At 39.4% G+C, this 17571-nt stretch overlaps 1 protein-coding gene across 6 annotated transcripts in view; it reads left to right on the top strand.

Annotated features, from left to right (window-relative positions):
- The window catches only part of NTRK2 (neurotrophic receptor tyrosine kinase 2), a 213529-nt gene that overhangs the window by 16212 nt on the left and 179746 nt on the right, over nucleotides 1–17571 (top strand). For all 6 annotated transcript variants that reach the window (XM_049795658.1, XM_049795659.1, XM_049795663.1 and 3 more), the window contains exons 2-5: nucleotides 1596–1670; nucleotides 1909–1980; nucleotides 9048–9116; nucleotides 12714–12868. In XM_049795658.1, the coding sequence (XP_049651615.1) occupies nucleotides 1596–1670; nucleotides 1909–1980; nucleotides 9048–9116; nucleotides 12714–12868 (371 nt within the window). The remainder of the gene's footprint in view (nucleotides 1–1595; nucleotides 1671–1908; nucleotides 1981–9047; nucleotides 9117–12713; nucleotides 12869–17571) is intronic.

The following is a 17571-nucleotide window of genomic DNA, read 5'->3' as shown; positions in this document are numbered from 1 at the left end:
TCTCAGGTGGAAGAATTGATAGTCTTTTATAAACTACTTAATCACTTTTACGTGGTAAAATATGTAAAAAAATAGATTAATAAACTCCAACAGAGTAAATCAGATTGCCTTAAAAAATCCAAGGAAAGAACCACAAAATACGAAGGACTTTATTGTCTTGTAATGGGTACACCGTGTTAATCTTATCCTAAGAAGTCCTGCAGAGCAGTCAGTGTCATATGATGCTGTAGTAATATGTTTTGTCTAGCATCATGCATTGTCTTTTTCCTGCCCTTCTTCCCAAGGGACAATGAATCCCATTAGGGGAAGCATTTTGCTTTTCCTCATGCTTGGCAAGAGCATAGCCCAAGTCAGCTTTGCAGCTTTGGAGGAGAGCCCAACCCAACCTTTGGGATTCTTAAGCTTCTGTTGGGGAGCGGGCACACCATGAATTTCCCTTAACACACCCGTTAAGGTAGATGGCTTGCCTTTGGGAAAGCAATACATCTTCTTTCCAATTCACCAGAATTCCCTTTAAATAATAAAAAAAATGCTTAAAATGAAGACAAGTTTTATTGTAGCAAGGAAAGACTCATTCTTTTTAGGAAAACCTGCAGCTTTGATTAGTTCTGGATGCTCATGAAAATACAGGTCAATCTGTGTAAGTTTTTCTGGGACTGGGGTTATCTTTTGGGATGCATGGACTCTTTAGCAAGGCATCTCTTATATCAGGCTTACTTTTCTGCCCGTAATGTCAGTTGAATTGCAGTTTTGACCAATTTCTTCTTCCTAGACTGCATGATTTGTACTGCGAAACTTTTTTTCTTGCTGCACAAGAGGTAACAGATTATATATCATACCCTGCATTATCTGTAAAACATTTTAATTTCCAGTCTGTGGGATGTCACTGGTTATTCGTAGATCTCACGTGATGATAATACAAAGGACCGGCTTGCATGACCACATACTTTGGGGGTTCAGGCAAATACTCATGCTATGTGAGTGGACTCAGTGCTTTGGTCTACTATGACAGTTTCTCTTCTCTTAATTTCTGCTTGTGTATTTAACATCATGAAGTACAGCCTCCCTTTCCTCAGTTTTCCTATTGCCACACCTTGTAAATAGAACTGAAACTACTTTGTGGCAGAGACAAAATCAGTTTAACAAGTGATTAAGTTAACAACATGAGAGAAAAGACTAGGGCAGTCTGATCCCCCCTCAATGTAAGTGGGGGTAACTCCACTGTCACAATTAAAGCTGGCCCTTTTGCTGTTGTGAAATACATGAGGTAGGGAAGTGTGTCATGGAAAATGGTGATACAGCTTCATTTACTGTGCCTTCAGGGTGACTTGCTTCCTTGATGAACGAGGCTTCATTTCCCCTGTGTAAAACTCAACTATTTCTCCTCCAGCCCTGTCCCACAAAGTACCATTTAAATGATGGGGAAGATTTTAAGAAGCACTTTTGCTCTGCAGATGTTCTAACTAGATCTTAGTGTTAATTGCAATAGTTCGGCAATGGCTGCTGACTTCCAGACATCAGTGCTTGATCTCTGAACAGTCAAAGCCATGGAAGTATTCACTTTCGTATTTTCTTCTGTCTTGCTTTTTCAACAGTTACATCGCAAACCAGCGAAAATTAGAAAGCATCAATGACAATGAAGTTGGATTTTATGTTGGACTTAAAAATCTGTAAGTATATGGGATGCATATTTTATAAAGCTATTTTTTTCTTTATTTCTTTTATAGAAGCATATAGAGACCTTATCAGAGTGTAGGCCTAACTTTGTGTGTTACAGAGGACAGTTGTAGATCTTGCGGTTCAGCCTTGTTGAGATTTCATCCACACTCTTATTTTAACCATTACTATCATTATGCTTTCCATTATATTTTAAATGAAATATTCTAACAGCTTTATGTATTTTCACAGGACCGTGGTGGATTCAGGCTTAAGATTTGTGTCCCGTCAGGCATTTGTGAAAAATGTCAACCTACAATACATGTGAGTAAGAATAGTGTCTGCCTTCTGTGCCAAAACTGCCCAACTCGCGTTAATTTTTTTAACTGTTAATTTATTTATCTCTTTTACCATTTCCTTCACAAAAAATGTTTTAACAGGACAGATTTAAAATGCTCTTCTCTCATTACCTGACCCTAAATATGATACGTATGGTAAGGAACGGGCAGAACACAGGACGTGTATGGTAAGGAACTGGCAGACCACAAGAACATAATGTTGGGTAGCAAAAAGACTGTCCAGTTCATTATTCTGTCTCTAACAATGGACTCTGTCTTTTGTGGTAAGTAGTGTAGCACAAAGAGTGCCTCTTTCAGCTGAGTGAGTTGGTGCCAAGGGTATGATGTCCACACTGTACATCACACTCAGTGACATGGGTTTGACTAGTTCTAGTCTGATTCAATGGGCTGAACATGTTTTAGCAGCTACAGTGCAGTAGGTGCATGCATGGAGCACATCTAACGTAATTTGACCAGTGTGCATACCCAGAGACTGTGGTGTGACTGTGAACTTAAGTCTTGGGGCTGATCAGAAGATTCACTTCAGAAGCTCATTCCAGATCCGAACTAACACACCCAAATACAATATAAGAATATAAGAGTGAGGTTACTTTCACACCCAAATGCCATTTGTGGTTCATGAACATCAGGAAGCAGAGTTGGTGCCTGTGCAACTTTTTGACTGTGTTTTTCTAGATTATTTACGCTTTAGATTTAGCAAAGGCTGAATGGATCAAAGTTCTTTATAAAAGTACAGAGCAAAATGATCATCTAAAATGAAAGGCTTTGTTTCTTTTTAATATAAGTACATGTCCCTGAAGGGCTGTAGTGCCTTTTGGTGGGACAGACGTGGAGCAGCTTGCTTTGCAACTTACAGGGAAAACTGTGCATCTAGTCCTATGTAACATTGAGATCTTGTGAGGGGCTCAGTTCCTCGCAGGTACCATGTTTTAGCCAAGTACTCAAGTGTGTGTTTCAGTCCATCCATCTTCATTATATATGTTTTGCACTTAACTTAACCCTTTGCTTTTGTTAAAGTCCTAATCAGATGGGGAAGACATAAGGCCAAGCCTCAGACTTGTAAGCTACTTCCCTGTAATAGGGAAGAACTGTTGAACAGAGCACAGGGCTGATTGCTTTGCTAATGAAATGGAATCACTTTCTGCACCTGTGTTTTCCAAAGAATGGCTATTAATTCCTGTAAGGAAGTGGATGTGAATGTCCATATCTGCCTAAACAGTAACTGCTGTCCGTAATATGGAACAGTCACTGGAGGAGTGTGAATCAGATCTTGTCAGCCTATGAGGCTTACATTCATATAGTCATTAATAAAGTAAATAGCTTTTACTGTAATCGGTTGGTGATATAAGGGAAGTATCTTCTAGAGTGAATTAATGTGTTTACCTGTGTAACAATTGCTCAGTGAATTATGGTTGTAAAAGATGAAATTCCCTAAAACCAAGTGCATATGCCCTGGCTGTGGAAATGCTCAATAAGAACTTACTGGCTGAGAGGCATATTTACAGAGAAACATTTAGCAGCTGTGTGGGGACAGAATCTCAGTGTAATGCAGCAGAACAAAGCAAATTCAGTCTGGGATCAAAAGGAATTTTGTGTTACATTTTTACATCTTTTGCCCGTTACCTTAGCTGTTGGGAAGGCATCTGTTAGAATATTGTATATAGATTAGGACACTGAATCTAGCCATCTTGAAAGGTATTACAGAGAAGAGCAAAAGAGCTATAAGGAGCTTGTAAAGCAAATAATTTAAGGAGACTCAGAGGCTGAGTGTGTTCAGTCCGATAGAGAGAAGACTGAATAGGAACATACGTCTTCTTATCTTTAAAAGAATAGCAATTACAATGAGGAGAGCAATCAGTTCTCTCCATGACTATTGAGTACAGAGTGAGAAATAATGAGTTTAATTTGGAGCAAGGTAGATAGATGTTTGGAAGACCTTCCCAGCTGTATGGGCAAGTACACGCTGCAAAAGGTAACTAAGACAATTGGTGGGATCCTCTTGATAGGCTTTTTTGCCTGTTTCCTTAGGGAAAGGGGTTTCATGCAGTCACAAAATGTCTCCGTCTCCAGTGGTTGCTTCTAACCAAAACTTACACAGGTAAACAGGTTTTCTGAAAACTGGCCATTGGACAGGACAGGGAGACCCTATTAGTGTTCCCACTTAAGGGAGAAGTATCATTGTGCTTATATGACCCGCTAGGCACTACAGAATCCATGTGAGCAAGATGTCTTTAAAACACTTCAACCCCAGGAAGAGCTTCAGCTGGAGCATGCAGTCAAACATGGAATACGTATCTGTTGGTAAGCAGGCTTTACTAGATCTGTAGTTCGTGAAGCTGCTTGTTAGAAACAAATTAGGCTGGCTGACATCTGTTTGGTTGATGTACATGGAATCCTAATCCAGAATACTTAACGTTATGAACCAGGGGCTTATCCAGTCTCATACTGTGTTTTCTTTTGGTGGGGATTTAGTAATGTTAGCAGACACAAGATAAGCCCAGATAAGATGGAAAATACTAAGTGGCACCACCTGCTCTATATGTACATGACAAAGCAGTAAGTATGGAGACATTTTTTTCCGAGCCTGATCTATTATCCCTGAAAAAAATGCATTTGTTTGTTTTCTCTGGCAAGTCTTGATGCACACTAAAATGTTTCTGAAAGCCCCAGTGAATCACTGCTTGTTGTCATCAGCAATAAAACACCTGTTGGCTGCACTGGGAATGAAGTGCAGCCCCTGTTGTGGTTGGGACAGTGAAAACTATTAAGTGCTGAAATCATTTCACTTTGCACGAGTAGCCTCCGAATACAGGTCTTTGAGAAGTCTTGCATTTTATTTTGAAACAACAGTTTGTTACTATCCCATAAAGAAAACAAAAACTATTTTTGTGATACTATTACAGTTTTCTTTTCCTTCCGTGAAACAGCTTTTGATGTAGTTAAGGTGCTTTATTATATGAATGTAGTATTTATTTTATGATTCATATAAGAATATCAGATTATAAGGAGCTTATTAACACACATTTCCTTAAGCCCTTTTTTGTCATTGCCTTATTTTCTTGGCCAAACTTCTGTAGCCCAAATATCTTTCTAGAGCTATGTATGATGAGAAGATTTGAGTAATAACATAAACAACAGGAAAATAAATGCTTTAATAGATATTACTTAAGTGTAATTAATAGCCTTGCTCATCTAATTCTGGTATTCTCATTGACTTTAGACTCAAATTAGTCAACAGTGGCATTTAACAAGCTATTAAATAGTCCTAGTTTAGTAGTGCTCTAGTTTATAAGCTTATCTGCTGCTGACAGTAATTTTAATAGACCTGTGTAATACACATGCATGGTATACTGTAAATACCTTTAAAGATAAAAATACATTTCATAGCAAGTGCATTACTTCAAAAAATGTTAAAAAATAGCTATTGTTATGTGCCAGTCTGTGTATAATTGCATCACTGAATCATAGATTTGTGAGTGTAGTATACATAAAACTCTAGGTATTAAGATGTGTTTGTCTTTCTACACTGTTCAGGTTTAGGTAAGGCAGCCAAATGAAACCATTTGAGACCTTGCGGCAGATTTTCCCTTGCACACGGGGCTGGCTCCAGCCATAGGCAGAGCAGGCAGTTTCCTGTGGAGGGAGACAGAGAGTAGCAAAATGGCCATTTCTTCACCTCTTCCCCCCAGTACTTAAATCTGTTCCCTCCTCTTCCTTCCTGCCTCCCCTTGTCAGGAGTGGTGTAGATGGTAGAGCTGTGCCTGTGTTGCTAGCTGTGTGAATATTTATGCAGCTTCTCAGGCTGCTTTTGCACTCCTCACATTGCCACATGTTTGCTTTTAGCTGAATTAGGGCTAGCAAGTTTAAAGTGAGCTTGATATTCATATGTGAAGTACGGGCATGCTTTTGACTGAATTTGGGTCCTATCCTTAGGTATAGCTTTGGAGCCAGGCTCTGTACTCCAGATTTTTTATTTTTTTTTTTTTAAGAAAAAAAGGCTTTAGAACCCCAGATGGATCTTCTTTGGGCTGCTTACCATGATTTTTTTATGTGTAGTTGAATTGGGGAACTAATATGTATTCTCATTCTATGGAAGTGGAAGTGTGGTCCTTAACTAATCCATAATAAGCTCGATAGTGATTTTTTCACTTAACATGAATTAAAGAGACTGCAGCAGGCATCTCTATAATCAATATAAAGTGCTCAATTTCTGAAAAAAAAATATAACATTAAATTTACTGTCAAAGTATCATTTAAGTAACAGTGGTAACAGTGGTCTGAAAAATTTCTATTGAATTACTTGTCAGTTTGATAAACCTTAAAGCGCTAAACTACTTGGGAGGAAAGGCTACAGTCTTGGAAGCACTAAATGTTTCAACCCATGATTGAGAATATAGGCACAGGAATTTTTAATTACTTTTTTTACTATTCTTACTTCCCTTTTCTGGTGAGTATCAAGCACAACTGGTAAAAATCTGAAAACACAATTAAAACTATCAAGGTGCTTTTGGTTTTTCGAAACTGGAGTTGTTAAAATAATGACTCCTTATTCTTTTGATAGTTTTACTTAAATTATCAGTCCCATTTTTTCACTGGCTCACATGGAGTCATTGATAGTTGCACAAAGTCTTCAGACAGTAACATACCTGGTGACATTTGGGCAGTAAGTCTGCCTCATGAATCTTAAGCAAGGGCTATTCCACTGCCTAAAGGTTTGCAGTAATCCTCCAGAAGCAATGACTGGCCTGAGGCTAAATGACAAGAAGCTATAGCTATGGCAGCACCCGGTTCTCACAGTCTGCTCTCTGATAGAGTTCATAGCTCTGAAGCAGGCAGCTCGGCACCTCACGAAGAGATAGGATGAGTTAAATGACCATGAGTAAGTTGAGCAAGGAAACACGTAAGCAGCCAGGAGAAAGTCTTTAGGAAAGATGGGACTTCAGTCCTGCCTGTGAAGTAGGTGGGCTGTTATGCCCATGCTGGGTGACTAACAGCAAACACTCTCCCAGAGTCAGTCTTTATGTTTTTAAGATATTCTTGAAAATTTTATTTTTAAGGTGTTATTTTCTTAAAAGAAAGAAGAGAGAAATACTATCTCAGAGGATGGCTGGGGCTCTTCTGTAAGATGTTTGTGGCCCATTTTCAGATCTGTATTGTGATACTTCAGGATTTAGAAGGTGTTGGTGGTAGAGGGTTTGAAATCTGCTTTGATTTGCCTTGGTCTGGAATCAGAGTTTGAGCCTAGCTCTCCCATTAGGGTGCCAGGGAAGAGCATACAAAATGAAGTGGCTTCAGCTCAACAGAGATTTCCCTGGGGAACCCACTGTCTGATGGTTAGGGAGTCCTCCTGATACAGAAGAGCAGTGTCCTCTGCTGTGTGGAAACCAGGAGTCAAACCTGGTTGTCACACAACCTGGAATATGTCGCCTCCCACTAGAGTGGTGAGTGGCATGGGTACCTGTCTGCAGGTAAAGCCCACTGTGTATCTGGTTGTCTTGTGGGAAAGGTAGGATTTAGTTGCTGTGCAGGTAAGAGAAGCAGGTGCATGCCTTCTTTGGTAATAGCACAGGGGCATCTGCATGTGCTGCTTGGCAGTGTCAGAACTGGAGGTGTTCTCCTGCATGGCAGGTGAAGAATTGTCCATGGAAGGATGGGGTTTGATGGGCTTCACGTTGCCTCAGTGCTGGAGACAAAAGCCCAAGTCTGTGTAAGAATTCAACTTCTTTCTTTCAACCTCCCAACATATGGCTGGTACGTATTAGGGAAAAAATCATAGTGGTAGTTTTTACTTATAACACAACTTCTGTGCTATGTGCAAATTGTACTTTAATTTTGATATATCTGATCAGGGTACATGAGATGTTTCCACCAGCATCTGCCACAGGGCAGTCCAGTTCACCTGACTAATGAAATAGTAGCTCATCTGTTTTGTTCTCACACATTAGGACCAGTCAGTTTCTAAACTTCAGGCTGTTGTTTGCCACAAGGAATCAACGAGGAAATACAGTAAATAAAATCTCTTAAAGATTCTGTTTTCAACATTTGTAGAAGATCCAACTTGTAATTTCTCTGAAAATTATCTTGTACTCAGAGATCAAGGACTGAAAGTTTGGGAGCTAAACACTGTGTTCTTTAGTCAGGGGAAAAAAAAAAAAAAGAGCTTTAATCCCTGGTTTTAAATGCTATGCAACTTTAACTATGGAGCCCCTATGGCGCCTTTATAATACCACATAAAACTCGTGGTATTTTGGCTCGTAACACTGATTTGTACTGTACTGCTGGCAGTTACACAGTTTACTGCTCTCACTGTCTTTAATTGGTGGACTGATAAGACTGTAGAAAAACAGCATTATTTTGCTTTGAGGTGGAGAAAGCAATTTTCTAAGCCTGGGAGGGGAGGAGTGTTTCTGATTCAGGTGAACATTTCTTTGCTCTGCATAATGGGAGAGGACCTTTCACTTAATTACCACTGGAAACCGTAAATGCTTAATTGACATAAAAAAGCCCAATATAGGCATTTTACAGTTTTCCTTTTGATCTTCCATGTGGGTGCATATTGTACATGCAATTTGAAAAGAATAACTAAAAGGCTCTGATGTGGATGTGTGCTAGCATGTGGGGAGGGCTTATGTGAGCACAGAGTTTGGTGCAGTGTCAAAGAAAGGGATACACCCATTTCACTTATGAATAAATTGAGCTTGTAATTAACACCTGGACTTTACAAAATACTTTTGAAACACAATTAAATCTGCTGCTTTTCTGCAATGAACAGAAGTGCTAAAAGTGAAAATATTGATCCCTGCCGAGTTTGATTTTGAATGTATTTGACTTTAGATGCAGACTGGATTCAAACCCTTGAAACACATCAAATCATAAAATGAGACTGAGCACCACTTCTTTACAACTGAAGTCAAAGGAATAAGGGTTTTTTGAGCTGGTTTGAGCTCTTAATTTTTTTTAAGAGACACAAACTGTGTTTTCAGTGTAAGAAGAAACAATTCTAATTAATGCAATCTTTCTCTTTTCCCATAGCAATTTATCCAGAAACAAGCTCTCAAGTTTGTCCAAGAAGCCTTTTCGCCATCTGGGTTTGTCTGATCTGTAAGTTGTCATTTCCTAAAATAAAGTTTATTTATGGCTGGAATGGAAGAAAAAGACTTTGAAGTTTGTTCTGTTGAAGGTAGAGGTCCATCAGTGATTAGGAATGAAATTCTGATCCAAAGAAGGCAGCAATGCTGGACACTTAAATACAGAGAGATTTTCATTCCAGGGCTTCAAAAACATCAAGTGTATCTTCTGAAACAATGTAGAGGTTAAAATAGCTTCTTCCCTTCAGCTTTGAAATATTTTATTGTGAGATTACTTCACACAAAACTACTGGTGTTTGTATTAAATATTTGAGCTGGTGGAAATACAGCCTTCTACATATCTTCAAATGAAGCCTCTCTCTCGTATTCTTATATTGGCCCCACAGCTGCTGTACTTGTGGTTGGCTATTGAAGAATATTTTTATTTTCTCAAATTCTTTGAGTTACATTGTGCTTCACATAATGGTAATGAAGCACTGGTAAACATGTATTTGTTGATTGTTTCAATATTACATTTTTATCCTCTGTTCCATCAAGCAGAATTTCTGTGTTGGTATACATTCCAAAATTTTGGTCGTCTTGTACATTCTTTGCTAATATGTGGGACTGCAGGGAGCCTGCAGGAGCTCTGGTAGGGCTGGGGCTGCAGAGGATGGGGAGATTGCTCTCCCAGAGCTCCAAGCAGAGTCAGAAGTTGTCCAAAATGCCAGTCCAACTATTGCAACACCAGCCTTGCAATCCTCGACCTCTTCTGATGAACGTCAGCATGTGAGAAATGAAATGAGCAAATCCCAGTGCCACAAAAAAAGGTTGTGCCCCTTAGGTATGTTTTGTTGATACTTAAGTTGGTATAATCACTTTCTTCACAGCCCAGGGAACATTGCTCACTGGAATTTTCTTTCCTAACTTGGCGGTCACCAAGCGCTCTGATGGAGAGACTGTTTGGTTGCAGAGCACTGACATTGTTTTATGCCCTGAACAGGTCTGTTGGTTCTGAAGTCCCTGTTTCTTCATATGCTGTATCTAGTCCCTGCCAAAAAGCCAGTGTTAGTGCATTGTTAGCTGTAGGTTCTATGTTTTGTAGTTATCATGACCTCAAAAAAATAGATACAGGACTCAGACCAGTGCACAATGTGGAGCTTGGGCTTCTCCTAATTTTTCTAAGCAGTTAGTGGAGAAGTGGAGTCATCTTTGCCCCTCTCCCAGCATTGCAGAAATGTACGAGGATGTGTACAAAAAAGGAAATTACTGTAATTTTGAAGGCATACTCTGCTCCCAGTTTCTTGGAGTTTGCTGCCAGTAACAGGTTTATTCCAGAGCACAAATCAAGCCACTCTTGAATCTCTCTGTCTCAGGTGAACAGCTTCTTTTAGGCTGTGGGTGGAGCGACTACTTGCAAAGATTTTGAAGAGTGACTTCAATGTTGCTGATCTTTCTGAAGAAGTTGGTTTGCTCCTGGGCAGAAGGAAGTAAAAAAGGATTTGAGACAGAGTGTGAGAGAATGAAATGTTAAGATATGTGATGGGAATTATGGAAATGAAGTTTAATAATGCACTTGGAGGCAACACAACTGGCTGATGTGAATTAGGAGTGAATATGTTTGTGTTGGCCTGCCACAGTGGGAACAATGGCCATTCAGTGTCATGGTAGTAGAAGCAGGGGAAAGGTGCTGGGAGTGACCCAGACATGGGAAAAATGGGTGGTGTGAAGGTTAAACCTAAAGTAAAGTACCTAAAGTATTTGAGGTATGGAGGCAATGTGTGATGAGGGACAAGTTGAGAGAGAGAGAGGATACAAAATTGAGGTAGAGTGTTATGGGCTTAGGAAAGAGTTGGAGTGTAGGGATAGAAGAACTAAAGTTATGCAAACAGAGATTGCTGTGAATTGAGATAAACAGACGTGGGGCAAGTGAGGGAAAGAAAATGGGAGGAAGAAAGCAGAGCCTGAAGGGAGGAAAAACAGCGACAATATTAGTATCAGTTGAACAATTCTGTTGATAAGTGGCTAATACATAGCTGGAAAATCAGAGAGAGGAGAAAAGGAAGAGTATTGGAAGGGGAATCCGAGAGAATGATGCCATAAATAGATTTAGAGGAGATTCCTCTAAATCTAACAAACAAGTGTCCTGTTGTTAGCACTCTTGTAAATCAAAACATAAAGGGATGAAAAGTTCTGGATATGGTGAAGTAGGAGATATTCAGCAGGTATTGTAGAGAAAGAGATGCTGCTTTGAAAGGCTTCTTTTTTTAGAACAAACTGTAGCTGCAGCTGTAAAATTACGGCAAACAAGATAGACACATAATTTGCTTTTACTAGGTCAGATTCTTTCTTCCACACAAGTGTATGTGGAGGGCCATCATGCCTCTATCCGGCATACTGCCTATGATGTGCCTAACAGCCTTGGGGGGTTTAACACAAAATAAAACAGTGGAAAAAAAGGACTACTCAGCCACTGGTCAAGGAACATTTCTCTTTTACAGGGAAGTTAGATGATAAAACAGAATATGGGAAGTAAATCTTGCTACTTTGAAAATGCATGGTGTAGGTTTTGACCCAAGGGATCTTAATATTCGTACCCTGGCTTGCACAAGCAATTCTTGTCCATGCTGTGGTGGTGTTAAAGTCCAGCAGATGACTTCTGTGAATACACATTGCTCCTTCAGAGACTTGTGAGAATGGTCCCTGCAGCTGTTAATCCTCAAGAGAACTGCAGATGGCTTTTGGGGGAACAGGTTGCAGCTCTGAGGAGCTGAGTGTTTCTTGATTTGCACAATTCCAAGTCCTCAGGAGGCATTTATGAGCATAGATTCTGTGAGCAACTTGAGGTTGGTTTCTGTACATTGAAAATACCTGTGAAATTTTAAGAACAGTTGCTCTACTTGTAATGAGATGCCTTAAACGGTCACTTGCACATGCTTTATTGGATCTCATCTGTGCCCGTAGGAGAAAAAATAGCACTGGGCCACTTAATGTAGATATTGGGATGTTCCTGTTCATATTTTATTTGGACATTATTGCATTGCATTGTAGTGTAGTTCTATTAAATTTTAAAACTAGAATTTGGTAAGTTTGCTAACCTGTGGCTTAAATTCCATGCAGCATACCATATAGGTAGGTGATATGTTTCTGTTTCAGGGCCATTTTTTCAGTTAGTGTTTCTTCGTGGCATTACCTTGGGTTTTACAGTGAGATTTTTTTAGAGTGTTGTGGCAGATGAATTTTGAAGGTTAGGGAAAATACTTTTTTATTAATAGAGTTTGTTAGAGCTTGCTTATAGTCTATGACTGTTTGACTCTATAAAGAATTTACCACCTCACAGCATTAAACTATTTCTGGCATGATCTTTCTGAGGTAGCTGAGCAGAGAGTCAAATGTAGAAGAGAGGAATTCTGATCTCTGCTTGACTCTTATGAAATAAAATGGAGCACCATTATCCACTTGCAGCTTGCATTGCACTGAGGTTACTAAGGTTGCATTCCTTATCCTTCTTAACTAAAGGGTTCAACTTCTACTTTCACCCAGATGAGTGCTTGGAGTCCCCCTGCCCCCGTTTTGTTCTACATGGATGACACATTCTGCATTCTAAATAAATTGGGTTTTTTTGCTATAGGATATTGGTGGACAATCCATTCAAGTGTTCCTGTGAAATTATGTGGATCAAGAAATTTCAAGAGACCAAGTTTTACACAGAAACTCAGGATTTATATTGCATAGATGACAACAACAAGAGGACAGCCTTGCTGGATATGAAGGTCCCAAACTGCGGTAATACTCTTTTAACATAAAATTACTGCTAGATTATTGTGAAACAGGAAAAACAAACATGCTTTCTTACAAGATACCTATCAGGATGACAACAGAGCTGCTAAAGGAAAAGGTTTCAGTGGAGATATTAACCACTCAGTGGTCTTTCACCCCACATGGAATAATTCTGGGAGCTTCATGTAAAGGATTTTTTTTTTGCCTTGATCCTTTAAGAATATACCATTATTCAAGTGCAGAAAAACAGAACACCGATTATAGGAAACACCCATGAATTATATAACATGTGTGTGCCTTTGTTAAACTCAATAGTAGTTCTTCCAAGCTCAATAGACACAAAATTTTACCTCCTTGAATTTTTTTCAGGTATTTATGGTTAATGAAGTCTTTATTTTTCTTCAAAAATACCAACTGTAGTGCTAGGACCATAGGAAGAAAATTCAGAATAAATGCCTTCTAATAGAGACAAATTAGCAATAGCTCTGTTCTTCACACAGATAAAACTCTACTGACTTCCCTTGTAAAGGCTATGGAAAGAAGTCATAACAAGTTTAAGTCTGTAGCATTTTGCGGTGTATTGTTTTCAGTTAAGTTACTTGGATCTGGAGATAGTGGAAAAATGATCTAACAATAAGGCCATCCCCTTACTTCTTTTACATACAACTTTGGTCCTGGGACAGCTGATGAAAGGTTTCACCCACTAGTTGAAGAGATTTCTCCTCCTCTGTGTACGAGGGACAGAGGCCAGGTGTTTCTGACATGACATGAGACCTGCGCTGCAGCAGGCAGGAGAAGGAAAGGGAGCAAGGGTATCCTCATGGAGGGCTGAGTGGGATTGGGAAAGCTGTAAGTGAAGGTGAATAGCAGGAGGAACACAGAAATGATACCTTTTCTCCTTCCACCTTTGCCCATTGAGCGTCCTTTTTTCCACTGCCCATATGGAGGGTGTGACACCCTCTAATAGCAGCCACCAGCGAGGAACAGCCACAGAGGGGACCTCCTGCAGACCCAACATGTGTGGCATTTAGTGGCAGTAATGTGTTTTATGGCCACATATCGTGCTGTTGGTTTTGCGTCCAGCTTCCTCCTGGGGCCAGGTGTGGTGGTGTGTTCATGACAAAAATGATGCTAGTGTCTGGTGCGACCAAAAAAAAAAGCAACCTGTTTAGGCTAGGTGGTCTTGTGAGCTGCACAGTTGGTCTTGTGTGCTGCAGGATCTGATCTACCTGAAGTGGGAGATGATACCGAGCTGAGCTAAATGGACCCAACTGTCTGCTCCATCTGGATGGAGTAGAAGGTAGATTAATCTGCTGGGTGTAGAAAGGTCTGCTGGTGGTCTGAGATCAATTAGTACAAACCAGGAACTCCGGCATAGTATTTTGTAACAGTCTTGGCTGGCACGTCTAGAAGCTACCAGGTAGTTAGGATTTTTGTTTGAAAACTTTTGATGTTAAATACCCAGAATTAAACCTATGACACATTATTTCTTTCTCCTGAGTTCTTGACCATCTGCAGTCACAATAGACTTGTCTCTGAGCTCTTGATGCTGTGCAGGTGCCTGCATGTGTACGCATGCACGCATCCTGTGGGCATGTCTTGACTAAAATACTTGCTGTGACAAGGGAAGGTGGTACTTCCAACTAGAGGAGGAAGAGGAGGGGAAAGGGTGAGTATATACATCATTCAGACTGGAATTTGCAGTATGTGGAATTTGCACATGGGAAACATGCATTTTGCTGAAGATCTGTGGGAATGTCAGCACATGCCTGCAAATTATGTTAGTTTACAGGGTCCAAATATCACTAAACTTTAAAAAAAATTGGTTTTTTTTTTTCTTTTTTTCTTTTCTTTTAGTGAGTCTTTCCCCTTAATTTACCTTTTTCAAAATGAACCAATGCAGGACATAGGTTTTTAATAGAGATGACAACACAGCCTTTACCTAGGCACAGAATAGAGAATTCCAGGTGAGGAGGAATGACTGTTTTGGTGACCATGAGCTGTGTTCTGGAATATATCTGAAAGATTCAATGCACGGCTCTTGCTTTCATTATCTCTGCAGATATTTTTCTGTGTTTAAAAGGACAAGATTTAATTTAAAAAAAAACATTGATGAAGCTGGTTTATTTCATTTCCAGAACTTCCTGAGAGGCTAATAGGTAGAACTGAAATAGAAGAATTCAGCTTTTGACATATGTGAACTTTTGTGAAGTACATGGCCTTTTTAGCTCCTTTTGGTGTCAAGAGAAGTTTTTGGGTGTGCAGGCCTTTGAATTTTGTTAATAAAACATCTAATTTTCTCTGCTAATGAAATGGTTTCATCCCATCTCTCTGGTTTGCTAATTTTTTTCATTTTAGGAACTAAGCAAATGTGCTCTCTCCTTTGTGTGCAGGTGTTATTAATTACTTCATAATGTTATAGTAAATGGCCTGTACAGTATGTGGTAAATGTCTTGGTAATAGGACATCTTGCTACTGTGTGCTGTTAATAAATCTCTTGCTGGAAAGTTGGAAGAGGCCACTGTGGTTTCTTGATCATAAGGCTTTGGTTTATAGATAATTGATGTGAAAATTAGCAATCTCTGGTACTTTACCTATTGTTTATATGGTGGAAGTGTTCATTAATATGCTGATTAAAGGCTGGTTGCAATTTAGATGCCATGAACTTTGTGATTTCTTTTCTTGAGGTTTAAAGTAAGGAAAGCTCACTATCTAGAAGACCATTTCCAGCTGCAATATTAAGTGTCAGTCAATTGTTACGATGTTTGCAGAATTATTTTTTTGACTGCATTTGAAATGTATTTATGTATGAAGAAAATTGTTAGAATCTTTTAAGTTCACACTGAATCACTATGTCAAAGGTTTTTAAGTTGCATCTACCAGCAGTATTAGTAGAGCCTTCTGTGTAGAGGAATAGTGGTGTCTAGTTTTGTCATTTTCACAGCATTTGCTGGTTGTCTGTACATTATGGACAGCATCATCACCAAGGCCGTCCTCTCCCTTCCCCCCCCCCCCCCGATAAATACCATCAGAAAATCCAGAAAGAGAACTAAATAAGTAAACACTTTGTTCTTATTGCTACTTCTGTAAGCTGTGGTGGCAATTGCAACCAGTGTACTAAGTCCTGGGAAGCGAGGTGTGTCCTGTGCCTGGGGTAAGGTCACTCAAAAGACTTGTCAGTCTGCAGATCATCTGGAGCTCATTGATTGCCAAGCTGGCAAGACCATGTCTTTGGGACTGGTTACTAAGGTGTTGGTTGCTCCCTCTGGTAGGCATTCAGAGTTACGCAGCTGCTATTGTTGAACTCACTGATACTGAAAGAAGTCTTTTTTCTTGTGGTGTTTTTGGGAGAGGCTTGGCTTCTACAGCTGTCTCTGCAGTCTTGTGTAGATTTTTTATTGCTCTGGATCTCAATCTGGTAATAGCGTTTTGCCTTATCTGGTCAATTCAGTTAATCCAATTGTTTTATATATGCTGGTGTGGCGCTTAATCTTGCTTTCAGTTTTGCTCATTGTCCCAGCTTTGTATGCTTACTTATCATATAATGTTTCTGAAGATGTTTTCTTTCTTGTCATTGGTCCTGCATGCTAGCTAAAGTCTACTGAACAAAGTGGCAAATTAGCCTCATGTACTAGTTTGTTGTATATGTAACAAAGGTGTGTTCAGACTGGCTGATTGTTTACATATGCAGCCAGTCAGTGAAAATGTTGTCTGCTCTGCGAACTATGGGATTTTATGAATGCTAACATTTTCTGTCTGTCTCTTCCCTTGCGCGTGAAGTACTGTGGTGTTGCTCTTAGTGCTGCTGCTTGTGTATGACTGACAAAATTTTAGAAGTTGTTGTAATGTAGACTTACAATCTAAGGAGATGAGTTGCCCATTTCTGGCTTGGTTGGGAAAGCCATGAATTTTGCAGGCAATTGTTCAGATGACTACAAATGGACTGGACTGGATCTGGCTTCATTTCAGCCTCTTTCTGGTGATAGGTTTTTGTCCTAGAGGCAAATAAGTAAATGGTAGTATCAGACTGGAGGCAGGTGGTTATAAATTCTAAGGGGAGGGAAAAGGAAAACTGAAGAATTGACACGTTTATTTCTTTGAATTTACAGAAAAGATTTGTAGTATTAGTGCGTCAATAAAATAACCATTAGATCTTAGGCAATCACGGTACAATGCAGTCTAAAACCACAAGCAAAGGCATAATACAGTGGCTGCTGACATTTTTTTCCAGTATCAGCCAGATTTCACAGATAAGACTATCAGAAGGAGAGCATTACAGGGAGAATGAAGTAAGTTTAAAAAAAGCCTTAAACATTCTCCATGTTTAGCATTCAGAATATTCATGGGCTCTCTAGGCTGTGTTGTTTATTTTGGCTCAAGAACTAGATGTTATGCATGATGTATGGTGGCAAACTGTTCTTATTTTCTCTGTAAGAGTTTTAATTCTTATCTGTGATCATGGGCTGCATGAAAAATGTTTTTTTGTGACAGTTTTGACAGTAATGGTGTTTCACTGTTGCTCCAAGGTTGCATTAGAATTTTCCAAACTTAAAACAATTTTCATTATTCCAGCTTTTAAGTGAAAATAACCAATAATTTATGGATGTTTGAAAAGGCAACAGGAATCTCATTTTCAAAGACATGTACATAACTTCCTTGTGAGCCTGTACACTTTTATCTATTCATGAAGCAACCAGTAACTTTCATAC

This window comes from Accipiter gentilis, chromosome Z (assembly GCF_929443795.1).
Source record: "Accipiter gentilis chromosome Z, bAccGen1.1, whole genome shotgun sequence".
Taxonomy (NCBI): Eukaryota; Metazoa; Chordata; class Aves; order Accipitriformes; family Accipitridae; genus Astur; species Astur gentilis.
Note: the sequence above shows the minus strand (reverse complement) of the source record. Positions and strands in the feature narration are given on the sequence as shown.